General features: G+C 34.7%; 1 protein-coding gene across 1 annotated transcript; it reads right to left on the bottom strand.

Annotated features, from left to right (window-relative positions):
* Positions 1–877: 877 nt before the first annotated feature.
* LOC111147177 (taste receptor type 2 member 7-like) lies at positions 878–1,792 on the bottom strand. Its single transcript, XM_022503066.1, has one exon. The coding sequence runs from the start codon at positions 1,790–1,792 to the stop codon at positions 878–880; it is 915 nt and encodes a 304-aa protein (XP_022358774.1).
* Positions 1,793–16,836: the final 15,044 nt, after the last annotated feature.

The following is a 16,836-nucleotide window of genomic DNA, read 5'->3' as shown; positions in this document are numbered from 1 at the left end:
TCAAGTTCCACGTCGGGCTCTCTGCTAGGCGGGGAGCCTGCCTCCTCCCCTCTCTCTCTCTTTCTCTACTTGTGATCTCTGTCTCTGTCAAATAAATAAAATCTTAAAAAAAAAAAAAGAAAAAGAAAGAATCAACACACTAGTTAGGGGGTAAAGACAGCAGCTGAACATTTTCCTGCTGGGACTTCATTGTCAACGACCTCACTCATATTCTCTCTGGGAGTGAGCTTAACACTTCAGGGAGTTGAAAAAGATTTATTCATCTTGTTAAAAATGGAGACTCTGGATTTTGTGTGTATATGCACATGCGTACTAGCTCTATTTGCATCTTATCATTTATGAACCTGAACTAGTAACTGACATCAAAAGCAAATTAAGACTTCAATCTGTATATCTGAATACAATTGCCTTAACATATATACACTTTCAACATATAATTTGCATTCTAATAATTATTACACTACTGATGCTCTTTGAGAAATAGGTTTACTCAAATAGTCAAATTTATTATATTGTTCCAACTCTTAGCCTAAATCAGTCTGATTTTGCTCATCAAAACCAGAAGATTCTCAATGACCTGAGAAGACAGATAACAGATCATTTTTTTCTGATTTATAACACAATTATCTCTCTACTACAAGTACTAATTATTTAAATGTGTCACTATCATGATATTTTTAAATATAGAATCCCTGGAAAAATAAATATCCTATCCATCCAGTATCAGAATTCGTGTTTCCCATGTCCTGCGTATAGGAGATGAGAAGGAAATTGCCAGAAAGAGAGCACACAAAATACATGAGTAACCAGAAACAAAACACAAGTCTTCTGAATCCATTTCAAAGAAATACACAATATTTTACATTGCTTCTCGTCTTCATTGATTCTTTTTGAGGCAGAGAAGTCTCCTGAAAGGTTGTTGGAATTTTGAATTACTCAAGATGATTATAATTGAATGGCCGGAGGGAAATGCTGCCATTATATTCTTTAGTACAAAGAAGCAATGACTTCTATAAGGAATACTGAATGTCATATTTGCCATGAAGGCAGCAAAATAAGAAATAAAGAAACAAAAGAACGTCATCACTGTTTTTAATGCATTTATATGGGCTTCTGTGCTGGCATTTCTAACACCATGAGATCCATTTTGCATCCGATGAGTGTGCTTGTAGAGAGAAATGAGTAACATAAAAGTGCACATCACAAATAGGGCTAGAGGAAATAGTAATGCCAAGTTGACAAGAAGTACTCCATTAATTTGCCTTATCTTGGGTTCAGTTCTCTTCAGCGTGGCATTCTTGAGGACATCATCATCGTTTGTGTCTTTAGGGTAATCAGCCTCAATACACAGAGCTGCTGTGCTCATGGAGGCCAGAAAGCTTCCCAAAAGCAGCCAGCTCATTAACTTTGAGATCCTGAATTTCAGCCAAAGAAAATAGGACTGAGTGAAGCCTGATATCTTGAGGCAGTAAAATACAGAAAGGCAGGTGGCAAACCAGAGACTGACAGAACTGAAAAACATCCAGAAGAACAACATTGCTGCACCATAAACTTTTACCCTATAAAAGAGTGGAAAGAACACAGAGAAAAAACTTTGCACCATTAACACCATCAGCAGACCAAATCTCGACATCCCTATACATAGGAAAAGGAGTTGCATTGGTGTTAGCTTTCTGCTTTTGATCAGTTCTTTACAGTTGATGAGGATAAGAAATCCATTTACTGTAAACCCTGTGATAAATTCTGCTGACATAACAATAACATGAGGAATCACTGACAAGAAGGAGGCCATGTTTCCTACCACGAGTCCCAGCTTTTTCTTGTGGATGGGGATTAAATACCTCCTCTGGATGACCTTGCAGATAGGAGCGTAGAGCCCTGAGAAATTTGATCTTCTTCCAACTCCTGGAACGTAAGTAGAACCTTGCAGCCGACTTATACCCTAAGGAAGAAAATCAGAGGGACTACTTTTTGAATCTGGTGCCTTTGAAAGAAACTATGGAGATGCAAATCCAAAGATTTGAATGATGATGAGGTCTTCCGATTACATCCTAGGAAAAATTGCCAAATTGGCATTAATCAGTTATCACTCTTACTCAACTTTGCTAAAAAAATATGATTATAAATATGTTTTATTTACATTTCTACTATTTCCTTTTTATCTTTCGGGTTTTGTTTTGTTTTGTTTTGTTTTCCAATGACAAATGATACTTCCTCAGGACAGACAACTATTTTTTTTATTATTGCCACAAGTATCCAACCTCAGATGTGACTCTTTCCTCATAATAATTTTCTTTTCCTAATAATAATTCCAAAACATTTTAAGAAATTTCTTCCTCCCCACTCCCTACTCCCCCCACCCAACAAAGTTCATTTCTTCTCCAGACTTGAAAATCTTTTCCTGGGAAGAAGAATCCTTCATCCCTCTGAATGATCGCTCATATTTTTAAGTTTTCTTTGTAGAATTCTGACCTGGGGTTCAGCAAACTACAGTGATAGAAGTAGGGCTTAACTAGTACAACTAATTGTCATGTTGCCATCATCCAGTGCTCATACCGAACAGCATAATTTCAAAAGGTTATTGCATCTCTTGTTACAGAGAGATGTTCACATAACCTTACTGAACTTTAGGTACATCACATAGCAAATGTAAATAAATCATTATTACTTCATAAATAAAATATGGTGCTCAAGCCGCTTAGCTCGGTGGCTAGGTCATACTAAACACTCAACAAATATTACCTACTAGCAATGCTATTAAATGTCTGTCTTCATACTGTATTTACCCCAGCAAGAAAATAATGATTCTATTAAGAAATATTTTCAATAAGACAGTTGAAATCGTTTTAATAAGAAATAAGACTTATCTATATGCTACCTATAAGAGACACACCTTAGGTGGAAGGACATACTCAAACTGAAAGGAAAGGGATAGAAAAAGACATTTCATGCAAATGGAGCCAAAACAAAGCCAGACTGGCTGTACTTATATTAGACAACATAGACTTAAAGACAAAGACTGCAATAAGAGATAAAGAAGGGCTTTACATAATGGGTAAAGAGTGAATCCAACAATAGGATATAACATTTGTAAATATGTATGCACCCAACATAAGGGCACTTAGTATATAGGGCAAATGTTAGCAAACATAAAGGGAGAACTAGAAATACATTAATAGTAGGGGATTTTAATACCCCATTTACATCAATTGGATAGATTATCCAGACAGAAAATCGATAAGAAAACATTGGTCTTAAGTGACGTGTTAGGCCAGATGGACTTAATACATATATACAGAACACTCCATCCCAACCAACAGAATATAGATTTTTTTCAGTGCACATGGAATATTTTCCAAGATAGACCATATGTTAAGTGACAAAACATTTAATAAATTTAAGAGGACTGAAATCATATCAACATTTTTTCCAACAAGGGTATAAAACTAGAAATTAATTACATGAAGCACATAAAAAAATTACAAATATGTGGAGTTTAAACAATGTGCTATTGAACAATCACTGGGTATAAGATGAAATTAATGGAGAAATAAAAAATACCTTGAAACAAACAAAATGGAAAAGTATCATACCAAAACTTTTGGGATGCAGCAAAAGCAGTTCTAAGGGAATTCATAGTGATACATGTCTATTTCCAGAAACAAGAAAATTCTCAAATAAACAATCTAACTTTACATCTCAAGATGCTATTGAAGAATAAATAAAGCCTAAAGCTAGCAGAAAGAAGGAAATAAAAAGATTAGAGAAGAAATCAATAAAATAAAAAATAGAAAGACAATAGAACTAATAGTTCTTTGAAATGATAAGCAAAATTAACAAACTTTTAACTAGGCTGACTCAAATAAATAAAATCAGAAATGAAAGACATGTTACATTAATATGACATAAATTGAAAAAGTCATTAGAGACTACTATGAACAATTATATGCCAACAAATTAGACAACCTAGAGGAAACGAATAAATTCCTAAAACATACATCCTAACAACAATGAATCATGATGAAATAGAAAGTTGGAACAGACTGATTACTAGCAAGGAAATTGGATAGTAATCAAAAACTTCCCAATAAAAAAAAGTCCAGGGTGAGATGGCTTCATCAGTGAATTCCATTAACCATTCAAACAATAATTAATACCAATCTTTCTCAAACTCTTTCAAAAAATAAAAGAGAGGGAATTCTTCCAAACTCATTTTATGGGTCTAGGCTGACACCAAAACCAGACAAAGACACCACAAAAAAAGAAAATTACAGGCCAAAGTCTCTGTATATAATTTGAAATCAGAGTTGGTTAAGTGTCTGACTCCTGATATCAGCTCAGATCTTGATCTCAGTTCAAGCCCCAATTAAAAAAAAAAAAAAGTGGGCAGAAGATCTGGATAGACATTTTTCTAAAGAATACATATTAGATGGGCAACAGGTACATGAAAAGATGTTCAACATCATTAATTATCAAGGAAATGCAAATGAAAGCCACAGTGAGATATGTCATCTGTTAGGATAGCTATTATCTAAATGAAAAGAAATAACAAGTGCTGGCAAAGATATGAAGCGAAGGGAACATTTGCATACTGCTGATAGAAATGTAAATTGGTTCAACCACTATGGAAGACAGTATGGCAGTTCCTCAAAAAATTAACAATAGAGCTACCATATGATTCAACAAATTCTCTTCTGGCTATTTATCTGAAGAAAACAAAAACACTAACTCAAAAAGATATATGCACTCCCATACTCACTGAACCATTATTATTATTATAAAAGCCAAGATATGGGAACAACCTAAGTGTCCATCAGTGAATGAATGGATAAAGAAATTGTGATACACACACACACAGACACACACACACACAGAGAGAGAGAGAGAGAGAAAGAGAGGAATATTATCCAGCAATAAAAAAGAATGAAAGAATGAAATCTTACTATTTGCAACTACATGAATGGACCTTAAGGGCATTAAGTTAAGTGAAATATGCCAGACAGGAAAAGACAAATACTGTGATCTCTCTCATATATAGAATCTAAAAAAACAAACAAAAACAAAAAAACAAAAACAAAAACCCCAAAGCAAAACAAGCCAAGGGGCGCCTGGGTGGCTCAGTGGGTTAAAGCCTCTGCCTTCGGCTCAGGTCATGATCCCAGGGTCTTGGAATCGAGCCCTACATCGGGCTCTCTGCTCAGCGGGGAGCCTGCTTCCTCCTCTCTCTCTGCCTGCTTCTCTGCCTACTTGTGATCTCTGTCTGCCAAATAAATAAATAAATAAATCTTTAAAAAAAAAAAAAAAAAAAAAAAAAACCAAGCTCATAGATACAGAAAACAGACTGATAGTTGAAAGAGGCAAAAGGTAGTAAGTGGAAGAAATGGGTGAATTTTTTTGGGGGGGTTTAAATAAGTTGAATAAATTTTTTTAAAAGATAGAGTATTGAAAATAAAAAAAGAAAAAAGCAAAGAACTGGATTTGCCACCTGTTGTCCACACACTCTGATATTCTTTAAAGCCTCCCAGGGTCGCTAGTACAACATACATCCACTAGCCCAGGAAGGTAAAAGTCATTGCTACCTCTGGAGCATTCCCCCGAAGGCTTCCTCACCATCTCCACCCATTCTTACACTTCACAGCTATTCAAAATGCAGCAAGATTTGCCCCATCTCTATCTTTCTTCTAAAATGCTGGTTTTGTGACCTGTACATAAATTTTGTCTTTGATTTCTGGACTCACCGTCGCCCTTGCCTATAAACCTTGATTTTGCCCCCGGGGAATGATATTTGCTTGCCCCTGCCCTCCAGGAGTCTAGTCCCAATTCTAGATGTAAGTGAAGAAGCTTCATCTCAATTCTAAACTCTAGACTAGTGTCATCATTAGGATGAGAGAAACAAAATGGGATTTGTGTAGTTTACAGCTTTGTGTCCTAAATTATCTGAGACTGGATCATATGTATTGAATGATTACTTTTAAAAGGATCCGATAACTGAGTTTTCAAATACTATAGACTTCTACAGAATCTGATTCTTAGTTAAACTACAAATTAAATCAATTGTACTCTTCTATTTTGTACAAACTGTGTTTTAATTGATATTTTTTATAATTGCGTTTCACTGAATGAGGTTGTTGAATTAAGATGCCTGAGAAAATGATGTACAGTTTAATATATACATAATCAGCCAACTCACATTTGCATGACAAACTATTGATTGTGTAATGTTAGGCTAAAATCTTAAATGTATACTGTCTATTGGGGAAATTTTTAAAAAAGATTTTATTTATTTATTTGAGCAAGAGAGAGAGAGAGCAGAGTGAGAGAGAGAAAGAGAGCACAAGCAGGGGAGAGGGGTATAGGGAGAGGGAGAAGCAGACTTCCTGCTGAGCAGGGAGCCTGACTTAGGGCTTGATCCTAGGAGCTTGAGATCATGACCTGAGCCAAAGGCAGATGCTTAACCAATGAGCCACCCAAGTGCCCTGGGAAATTTTTTTTACTATGATAAATGTTCATTGCTTTTTGCCCATACTATTTACAAGGCATTATGAAAAAGATATATGCATATACCTGAAATATATCCTATTCTAATGCAGGAATTGGGATCTTTTTTGTATTTCAAGTGTCTTTACCATGGTAATGAACATCCAGGGAGATAGCAATCACATTATTTTCTTCATTTTCCATTATTTCTTTTCTATGGTCCTTTCAGTTTTCTGTGGTAAACTAGAGTAATAAAATATGGAGCAATATAAGGAAAATCTTGTTAGCCCCAAAAATTAACAAATTGATTATAATCAAGATTAATTTCTCATAACAAAGATTCATTATAATGGTAACTATATTTTATAAAAAGTACTTCATTATTAAAACTGCATATTTATAACAGCAACTTCAGAATGCATAAATGCTATGGATACATAAAAATTTAAGAAAATGTGATATCACACAAAACATTTTATAAACAGTTATTTTGAATCTCATTTCTTAGACAAATACGTAATTTACATGCTGGGTTCTATTCCTGCTGAGTGTCCAAATGCTTTCACATTTTTTGCTGAGTTAGTTTCAAACAACCTTGCATATGTCATATTCATACAGGTGCAGCTGGTGGCATAGTGTTTGGGTTATATGATTCTGCTATGAGATTTGAATTTCCCCAGCACTTATTCCATTCTGAAATCCTGGAATCTAGCTCTCATTTGCTTCTCTAAATATATCACTTAATTGAAGAGAAAGCTTGAATTTTCCAAGAACTAGTCTAAAGGCATAATTGACATTCAGCTACAATTTACCTGGTTAGTATTTGCATTTGTGATTTTCCTGTCATATGTGGACTGTTTTGCATTTGCTCTTGTTGAATCCATTTTGCAAGAAAGTTTTAGTGAAGAGCTCTTTCTCAGATCTTGGGGAAGTTAATGGTGAGTGAGAAAGTCTTGAAATAAATAACTCATAGGGTTGTTTAGAGATCTGGGAAAAGCAGTGGCCAAATGAAGAGAGATGATTTTCTAATTAAATATTTGAAAGCTTTACTTAAAAATAAATTTGTTGTTGGGATGCCTGGGTGGCTCAGTTGGTTAAGCAGCTGCCTTCGGCTCAGGTCATGATCCCAGCGTCCTGGGATCGAGTCCCACATCGGGCTCCTTGTTCGGCAGGGAGCCTGCTTCTCCCTCTGACTCTGCCTGCCACTCTGTCTGCCTATGCTCGCTCTCTCTCTCTCTCTCTCTGACAAATAAATAAATAAAATATAAAAAAAAATAAATTTGTCGTTAAAGAGAAATAACACTATAATTTACTAAACTGTATTAACAATATTTATAATTTATTAAAAATTTTAGTTTGCTGATCTTTCAGTTGGCACATATTCTAAAGGTTTACATGAACCTTGGGAACTGTTACACCACCCATGGAGTTTTTTTGTTTGTCTGTCTGCTTTGCTCTACTTTGAACAATGTGGTAAGGGTTGCCTGATTCTAAGAAGATATTCATAAATGGCTTGGTAAATTAGAATGAACTTTAAATATTGACACTATAACCAGTTATTTCTCATAAACGGATATTGGCTTATTTGATTTTCGTTGATTATAACTGTATAAATGTCTGGTCTTTTATTTCTAGTACTTTGTAGTACATAGGGTAGGTGCCTTATAGATCACTAAGAAGATTGGAATTGTTTTCATTCTTTTAGTTGAAAATATTTTTGTTTACAATTTTTCCATTATCCTTGCTTTGATATTTTGAAATGTTGCAGAGAATTGGCTCTAAAAACTGAAGCTTTATTGGTCCAAATTAATGCATTAAATTGGCATACTTCTGTAAAACAACAACACCAATACTTACAATTTTTTTGGCTATCTGTAAAGAACTGATGTAAAATCTCTCTTATAATCTGTCTTGTCATTACCTGATCATAGGAACTGAAAGGACACTAAGTGTTTAAAACATGTTCACGTGTGTACCTTGTTCACACACTGGCAACATTTGGGCCACTATCTCCTCGCTGAGACCAGTTTCCAATCACTAGAGAAACAATGTTTCAAAGTCTATGCAATATGTCATGGGACACCTGGGTGGCTCAGTCAGTTGGGCGTCTGTTTCAGCTCAGGTCATGATCCCAAGGTCCTGGTACTGAGTACTGCACTAGGTTCCTTGCTCAGCAGGGAGTCTGCCTCTACCTCTCCCTCCGTCTGCAACTCCCCCTGCTTGTGCTCTCTTGCTTACTCACTCTCTCTCTGGCAGATAAATAAAATCTTAAAAAAAAATTTAAAATCCCATGCAATATGTCTTCATGTATGTTCAATATAATTTTTGTTATGTTGGGTTGCTTTCAGTATTCTCTTCAGTGGTATGAACTTCAAGCTTGGAGACAAATTTTTAAATTTATTCTGAGTTCCCTCCACAAGTTTCTAGGATATTAAGTATCAACTGAATGAAGGAGAATCTCAAAAGGCTGAGCATCAGACTCATAATCCAAGTTGCCAAAGATATTTCCATACATGTTATATTGCATTTACGGGGTTATTCTCTGAAAAAAAATAGACATCAAATTTAAGTAATGGAAATTAAGTAAATTTTCTAATTGTACTCAGAGTTGACAACAATGTATTGGGTGCTTTGCAATAATATTAGCAAATATTTATTTTATCCTGAAAATATATTCTAGGCATTGTTCTACAAACTTACTATCATTTAATTCTTACTGAAAAGCTATGGAATTCCCTCATTTGATGAACCCAATGAAGTTCCAAAACTGAAGCTTCAGGACAGTGTAAATGAGGATTTGAATACAGGTGTTCTGTCTCTGTCTGGGACCATGTTTTCTAAGCAAAGCATTACCTCTGTTTGATTAGAACAGTGTGTTTCACCAAAATTATTAAAAAATACTTGTAAAATCAATTGGAGAATCACAGTTTAATAGCCGTAATTCTTTCTTTCCATATATGCACTAACGGAAAAATATCGAATTTAACCCATTTGTTTAGGAGCATATCAGTGAAGTGATAAACTGTGGAGACTGTATTATTAGCATATCTGACTGCATCTACATGCCATAGAACTGAGGTGGCAAACAGCAAACAGAACCTAATAATAAGTATTCAACAAATATTGTCATTGATTGTGTGTGTGTGTGTGTGTGTGTGTGTGTGTGTGTGTGTGTGTAAAGTGAAACACAACTCAGTTCTTTGGAAAGTTATAGAACTCCTAGGATTCATAAAAGCCTTATCAGTAGTGAGATGCCTGGATGGCTCGGTTGGTTAAGCATCTGCCTTCTGCTCAGGTCATGATCCTGGGGTCCTGGGGTCAAGTCCAACCTCAGGCTCCCTACTCAGCAGGGACCTGTTCTCTCTCTGCCTGTTGCTCCCCCTGCTCGTTCTCTCTCTCTCTCTCTCTGACAAATAAATAAATAAAATCTCAAGAAAAAATCTTATAAGTAGAAGAAAGAAATTGGATCCCACCACAACCATGCCCATCTTAATAGAGGAAGATATTTTGGAATCCTCTAGATTAGGTGACTTATTCAAGGTTAAAGGACAAAAAAATAAAAATAATTTATGTAGGTCATTTCAGTTTCTGGGCTTACATTTCCTCGTGGGCAAAACAAGTGTATAGGGGGAGAAAAAAAAGAATGTCTATAATTTTGATTTTGTCAACATTTTCAGACTTGTCTTCTGCCAAAACCTTGAAGCAGTCGAGTTGACTTTGCATGCGCTATGTCCCATCTAGGACAGATAAAGAATAGTATTTCACGATCCACCAACTGCTATATTGGATTAAAGTCCTGTTTATGAGCCACTTCTTCTCAACTCCCCCAATTCAAGGTGATACTCTAATGCTTATTGTACTTCTGCTTTGAAAGCCTTCCCCTGTGTAAATTGTAATTTATATCTTAGATTATCAGTGAATGGGGGGGTAGAGAAAAGCTTAGTTTCTCAAAGAGACTACATAATTAAGGACCTCATTATCTTCTTACCATATCACTAAAATTTAACTTTCATTATTCCATGAGACAGTTTAAACAAACAGGAAATTAAGGATGCAATACTTTTGAAAATTGCATAAAAATGCAAAACATAAACTAGTTGTTATGACCGGCTGAACATGACCGATATGCATCTAAGATAATAGAACAAAGATAAATTTGAGGGAGGGACACTTTCATTTTTTTCATTGAAATGGAGTAAATGGAGGTGCCTGGGTGGCTCAGTGGGTTAAAGCCTCTGTCTTCAGCTCAGGTCATGATCCCAAGGTCCTGGGATCAAGCCCCTCATCGGACTCTCTGCTCAGCGGGGAGCCTGCTTCCTCCTCTCTCTGCCTGCCTCTCTGCCTACTTGTGATCTCTGTCTGTCAAATAAATAAATAAAATCTTAAAAAAAAAAAAGAAAAGAAATGGAGTAAATGTTAAATAGCATAACAGAAGCAGACAGAAGAAGAAAAGTTTAGTACAAGAGTCAGAGACAAGCATTTAGAATGGTGCCCTAATAGAAGAAAAACATGCATTCTATTACATCTCCATCCTGAAATGGACTGTGCCCCACTTCTAGATGTCTAACATTCCATAGTAACATCACACTACCTGGAAAAGTAACCAATAGCACAAAATATGGTGACAGCATAAATGTTCCCTCCCCCCAAACTGAGACTTTATAAAGTAATTTATGAGAGAATAAGTAAATGGAGCATAAATGGTGCATTTTCTACCCAAATACTGAGTGCTCAAAGTTCATTTAACTTATTAAACTTTGCTGGTATTTGTAGAAGAAAGAATTATCTCTACTGTAGAGATAGGTAACTGTAATTATGAGATGTAAGATAATTTCCCTAAATTGAACCAGACAGTCCATGACAAAAGTAAAAATAAATTTTGATCTCCATATACACAAACAGATATTTTTCAGGTATACTATGCCACATTTTCTCCATAGTTGAGCCATTTCATAATCTGAAGTGTAAAAAAAAATACAACTCCAAATCATGGTTTAAAAACACATAACAACCACCCCCCAAATCATGAAAGGCTACTATTTTTAGTGCATTTTGAAGATCAAATTATTTCAATATATTTGAATAAAATACAGGGCTTAGATATTTTGTTAGTGATCTGTCCCTTCTTCAGTGCTCTTATTTTCAACATCCATTCCAAATTTGAAGTGATCATATTCCAACATAAGACCCTAATGTATCTTTATATTTCCAGAAGCACTCTGGACTCAAAATGAAAAGAAAGAGCAATTTGTTGGAGAATGATACATTTGTTACTATTTTCCTGATCTTTCTAAAGATAAATTATTGAAAGGAAAGATTTGTAGCAGCTGTAAACCAACCTGCAATGAGTTAAAACTCTGGTAGCACCATTTATCTTCTTTAGCTTTAGTATAATCGTGTGGGCTGTCTATAATACAAGATGGATTTCTGTCCTTTTTTCCCCCATGTCCTTTGTATCTGATAGATTATAAAAAGTTAATCAAACAAGATTTTTCCTTGTCTGAGATCTGGCTGATACTACTTTGAGACAAAATTTGTAGAAAGTAAAAACCTCAATGCCTAATTCTGGTGACATTGACAACTGTAGCTATTATATGGACCTTTCAGAAGGTCATAGGAAGCAATTCATCTACAACTGGAGAAAAAGTATCTCAACCTTCCTTGATTTACATGTGATGTGGTCAGGTAGGTAGGCCTTCTGTGCTAACTCAGAGGAAGAAAACCAGATTATGTTCACAACAGTGTGTGCAAATTGAGTTTTTTCCTCGATAGGCATCCATATATAAAAATGTCAACACTTCGAGGAGACATATTTCTGAATCTGAAATACCAAGCTAGTATATTTATGACTATGACATCTAAAAACTAGTGAAGAAAGTAGAATTTATTTTTTTTCTCTTCCAAGATTACATGCATAGTACATTTTTGCCTGTGTGTGTAGGAATCTATGTACTTACTATCATCCTGCTGGTTCTGCCCCTTGGAAATAGAATATAGATTCTAGGAAATACGTTAAATCTGGTAGCTTTTACATTTGGATCACTGAATTTTTGGAATTGAATTTTCCACTTGGGTTAGATGTCTGTTGCTTATTTTAAGTGTATGTATTCTAATTCTCTTAACATTTTGCAGTCAGTAGTAATAAGCAAAGGAAATGGAGAAAGTTCTTAAGAGACTTTTCTTTATTTATTTATGCTAGAGCAGTTCTGCCTCCAAGAGAAGGGTGTACATTCATTGACTGTAAACCTTGAAAATTAACATATCCAATTTGAACTATTGTTCAAATCACTCAATAGTTATTAGTGATCAACCAAATAAATATGATTAGACTCATGAAGTGATTCTGCTCTTTCTAGGAGGTTTAAAAATATATGCTAAAAAGATAATGCAATATAATTATGGATTTTATTACATGGATTTCTCTACAAAAGGGAAAACAAAATCTCTTTCGCTATCATTTTTATTAATAACATGGCAATTGGTTTTTAAAATTTCATCCCTGTGGTCACAACAAAGCTTTACAAAGGTCTAAATCCAATGATCACACTTTGGATTATGGTTAGCACCACATTAGCTTGGGAAATAAGCATCTAAACGTGGTGATACCATTTATGTAGGTCAGCAGGTGACTGCATGTGAACCGCTATCAGCAGATCGCCTGCTTTCTAGAGTCCAAATCACTTTCCTTCTACTCTGCTCTGTCTCCTGAGTGATCACTGACATTGACAAATCACATATGAATAAATCTCCCTATTCTGTCATTGGTTAAGAGAACTTTTTTTTTGTTATTTTTTGTTTTTCTTCTTCTAGCTGACAGTATTCTAAATGAAAACCAAAATTTTCAGTCAAGGTTAGTCATAGTTCTAAAAATATGAGCGTTTCTTTTGTTAAATATTTTCTTTGTCAAATATGGATTAGTGATTAATCTAGGTCTAGAATCACAACTGCATAAACTTTCAATAATCTTACATTGTTTTTCTTTTGAAAAGAATGGAGTTGCTATAATTGTTCTACATACACTTACTATAGGAGTTCCGTGTGGCTGATAGGCAGGTGGGGGAGGGGTAAAATGGGTGAAAGGGATTGAGTAATGTATAGAATTGATGAGTCACTGTATTATACACCTGAAACTAATATAACACTGTATGCTAATTATACTTAAGCACTAAAAAATAAAAAAATAATAAAATATTTTTAAAAAATAATAAAATAAAATAAAATAAAAACAAAAATAATTTAAAAGGGGTTACAGGTGCACATTGATGCAGCAGCTTATTTCTGTTCCCATTATATTGTGAATATTTTATCTTATTGCAAAATAATTTTCCTAAACATAATCTCTAATAGGTAAGTAAAATTTCATAGTACATAGACTAATTATTCTTGATTTTTTTAGACATTTACATTGTTTCCAATTTCTCACTAATTTTAAATAGAACATCTTTATATGCAAGTGTTTGATTTTATTTCTGATTATCTGCTTAGATCAGATAGAGGAGTATATCAAAATACGTGACAATTTTTAAGTTCATGACCTATATTGACATTGTTTTCAGAGAAACTGAATTAGGAGAATATGATTGTTTCTGTTTACTGTACATCTATCAGCATTTTTTGTTTCTTCTGAAGATGTTTTCTAATTTGTTAGTGGAATGGCTTTTAATTTTTAGCTGCGTTTTTAGTGTAAGTGTGGTTGAGCTTTTTTTGATATACGTATTACCAAGTTATGTTTTCTCTTCTATGATTCATCTGTTTATAACCATTGTTGTTGTTACTTTAAGTGACTTCTTTTCATCTTTATGCTTTGAACAGTTTCTTAATTAGAAAGTCAAACTTAATTCTATATTTGTATCTGTAAGTCATTATATATTTATTTGACAGAAGATGAAAATGTTATATTATTTGTAAAAGCAATTCTTTTTTTTTCTTTTAAGATTTTATTTATTTGAAAGAGAGAGAGAGAGCATGAGAGGGGAAAAGTCAGAGGGAGAAGCAGACTCCCCACTGAGCAGGGAGCCCGATGCCAGACTTGATCCCAGGACTCCAGGATCATGACGTGAGCCAAAGGCAGTCGCTTAACCAATTGAGCCACCCAGGTGCCCCTGTAAAAGTAATTTTAATAGGAACTCTTTAATTTAGCTATTGAGCTTTGCTTTTTAATCTGTTACCCTACCTTTAAATACACCATCACAGATGGAGGTCAAAGTACACTGGAAATCTGGTGAGTATGAGACATTTGAGATATGAGTTTTTTAAAAGCTGTAATTTTTTTTAAATCTCGAATTAATTCAGAAAATCAGTGACTGATTAATAAAACCATCTAAGGGTACTATTACTAGCATGGAAGAAGCTGGTAGACTCAATAGACTATTCTGTTGTTCATAAACAAAAGGATTTTGTCTACTTTGTCTCAAATTCTGGTTATCCTAATTTTTAAACAATGGAGCTATCTATAAAATACATATTTTTACTTTCTTTTTTTTTTTAAGATTTTATTTATTTGGGGCGCCTGGGTGGCTCAGTGGATTAAGCCGCTGCCTTCGCTCAGGTCAGGATCTCAGGGTCCTGGGATCAAGCCGCACATCAGGCTCTCTGCTCAGCAGGGAGTCTGCTTCCTTTTCTCTCTCTCTCTGCCTGCCTCTCTGCCTACTTGTGATCTCTCTCTCTGTCATAAATAAATAAAATCTTAAAAAAGAAAGATTTTATTTATTTATTTGAGAGAGAGAGAGATCATGAGAGGGGAGAGGTCAGAGGGAGAAGCAGACACCCCACAGAGCAGGGAGCCTGATGTGGGGCTCGATCCTGGGACTCCAGGATCATGACCTGAGCCAAAGGGAGTTACTTAATCAACTGAGCCATCCAGTGCCCTGTATTTTTACTTTCTTAAGAAAAAATATATTCTTTATAAAAATTATATATACTGTGCTCGCTTCGGCAGCACATATCTAAAAAATTTATATATACATATTTATATTCACATAAATATATATAACAAGTATGTACTATGTTACATATTTATTACAACTCTCTCTATACTTTATATATATTACAACCCTGACACCAAAATGATTGGAAGACAAATATAACCCTGAGGGGGAAAAAATGACAAAGTGTGTCTTACACATTTAGGAATAGCAAACAAAGCAAAACAAAATGAAAAATAAAATAATAATGAATGGCAGTTCCCTAATTCAAGACAATTAGGGAAATTAAAATGCAACATAGCACATTTTTATTTCTAAAACGAATTTCTAAAGATAATATCTTAAAAGACATATATTAGTGGTCTCTCAATTGCCCATTTTATTTTATTTTTTTAAAGATTTTATTTATTTGTCAGAAAGAGAGAGAGAAAGCACACAAGCAGGCAGAGAGGCAGGCAGAGGTGGAGAGAGAGGCAGGCTCCCTGCTGAGCAAGGAGCCCGATGCGGGACTCCATCCCAGGACCCCGGGATCATGACCTGAGCCGAAGGCAGCGGCATAACCCACTGAGCCACCCAAGCATCCCTCAATTGCCCATTTTAACAAGTTAAATATAAATGGATGCCAATGATTAATGTGCTTAAAAGAAGATGAAAAGCAAATTATAATGGTTTTTTAGTAACTGTGTAACAGAAGATTAAGTTGAAAGAACAATGTGGACTATGTATTTATGTAGGCTCTTCTCTAGCAAATGACACACACACAGCACAGAAAGAAAAAGTAGTGTTCATTTCTTACTCACTTTGGGGCTCCTTTTTATTTACTTTGATCAGAAATTATGGGTCTTGTTACACAACTATCTAAAACTGAAAAATAATATATAGTCTTAGATAGTAATTTTCAAAACACTGATACAGGGATTCTGTATACTTCATTTAAGTGGTTTCTGGGATACGTGACTCATTTGCTGGGAGGGAAGAGGGAAATCTATCCTGAATGAAATGAACAATAGCTATACATGAAATCAACTTAAATACGAAAATCCAGTTGGATACAGACACTCAAACACTCCCTTTCTTGATTCTAGTTCTTCGCTTTCTTACATTCTAGCTGACAATAATGTGAATTAGGTTTTGAGACTTTATGGACCATAGACTATTTTAAGAATCGGATGAACACTATGAACTACCTTCCTTTAAAAATTTCATCCCTCCGCAAATTATGGATAAAATTTCAGAGGTTTCACAGAATCTGAGCTTGATTGACCAATTACAGACACAGATTAAGATCCTCATCTCAAGGAAAACAAAATACACATGTTAGGAGGTTAAAATATTTAACTTTAAAATAACTGGGTTTAATATTATGGGCATAGTTATAGAGAAATCTTTGGTCATTTATTTGTGGGATTTATCTTTATAAAATTTACAACAAATA

The sequence above is a fragment of the Enhydra lutris genome, unplaced genomic scaffold, assembly GCF_002288905.1.
Source record: "Enhydra lutris kenyoni isolate GAN:26980312 unplaced genomic scaffold, ASM228890v2 scaffoldscaffold16, whole genome shotgun sequence".
NCBI lineage: Eukaryota > Metazoa > Chordata > Mammalia > Carnivora > Mustelidae > Enhydra > Enhydra lutris.
Note: the sequence above shows the minus strand (reverse complement) of the source record. Positions and strands in the feature narration are given on the sequence as shown.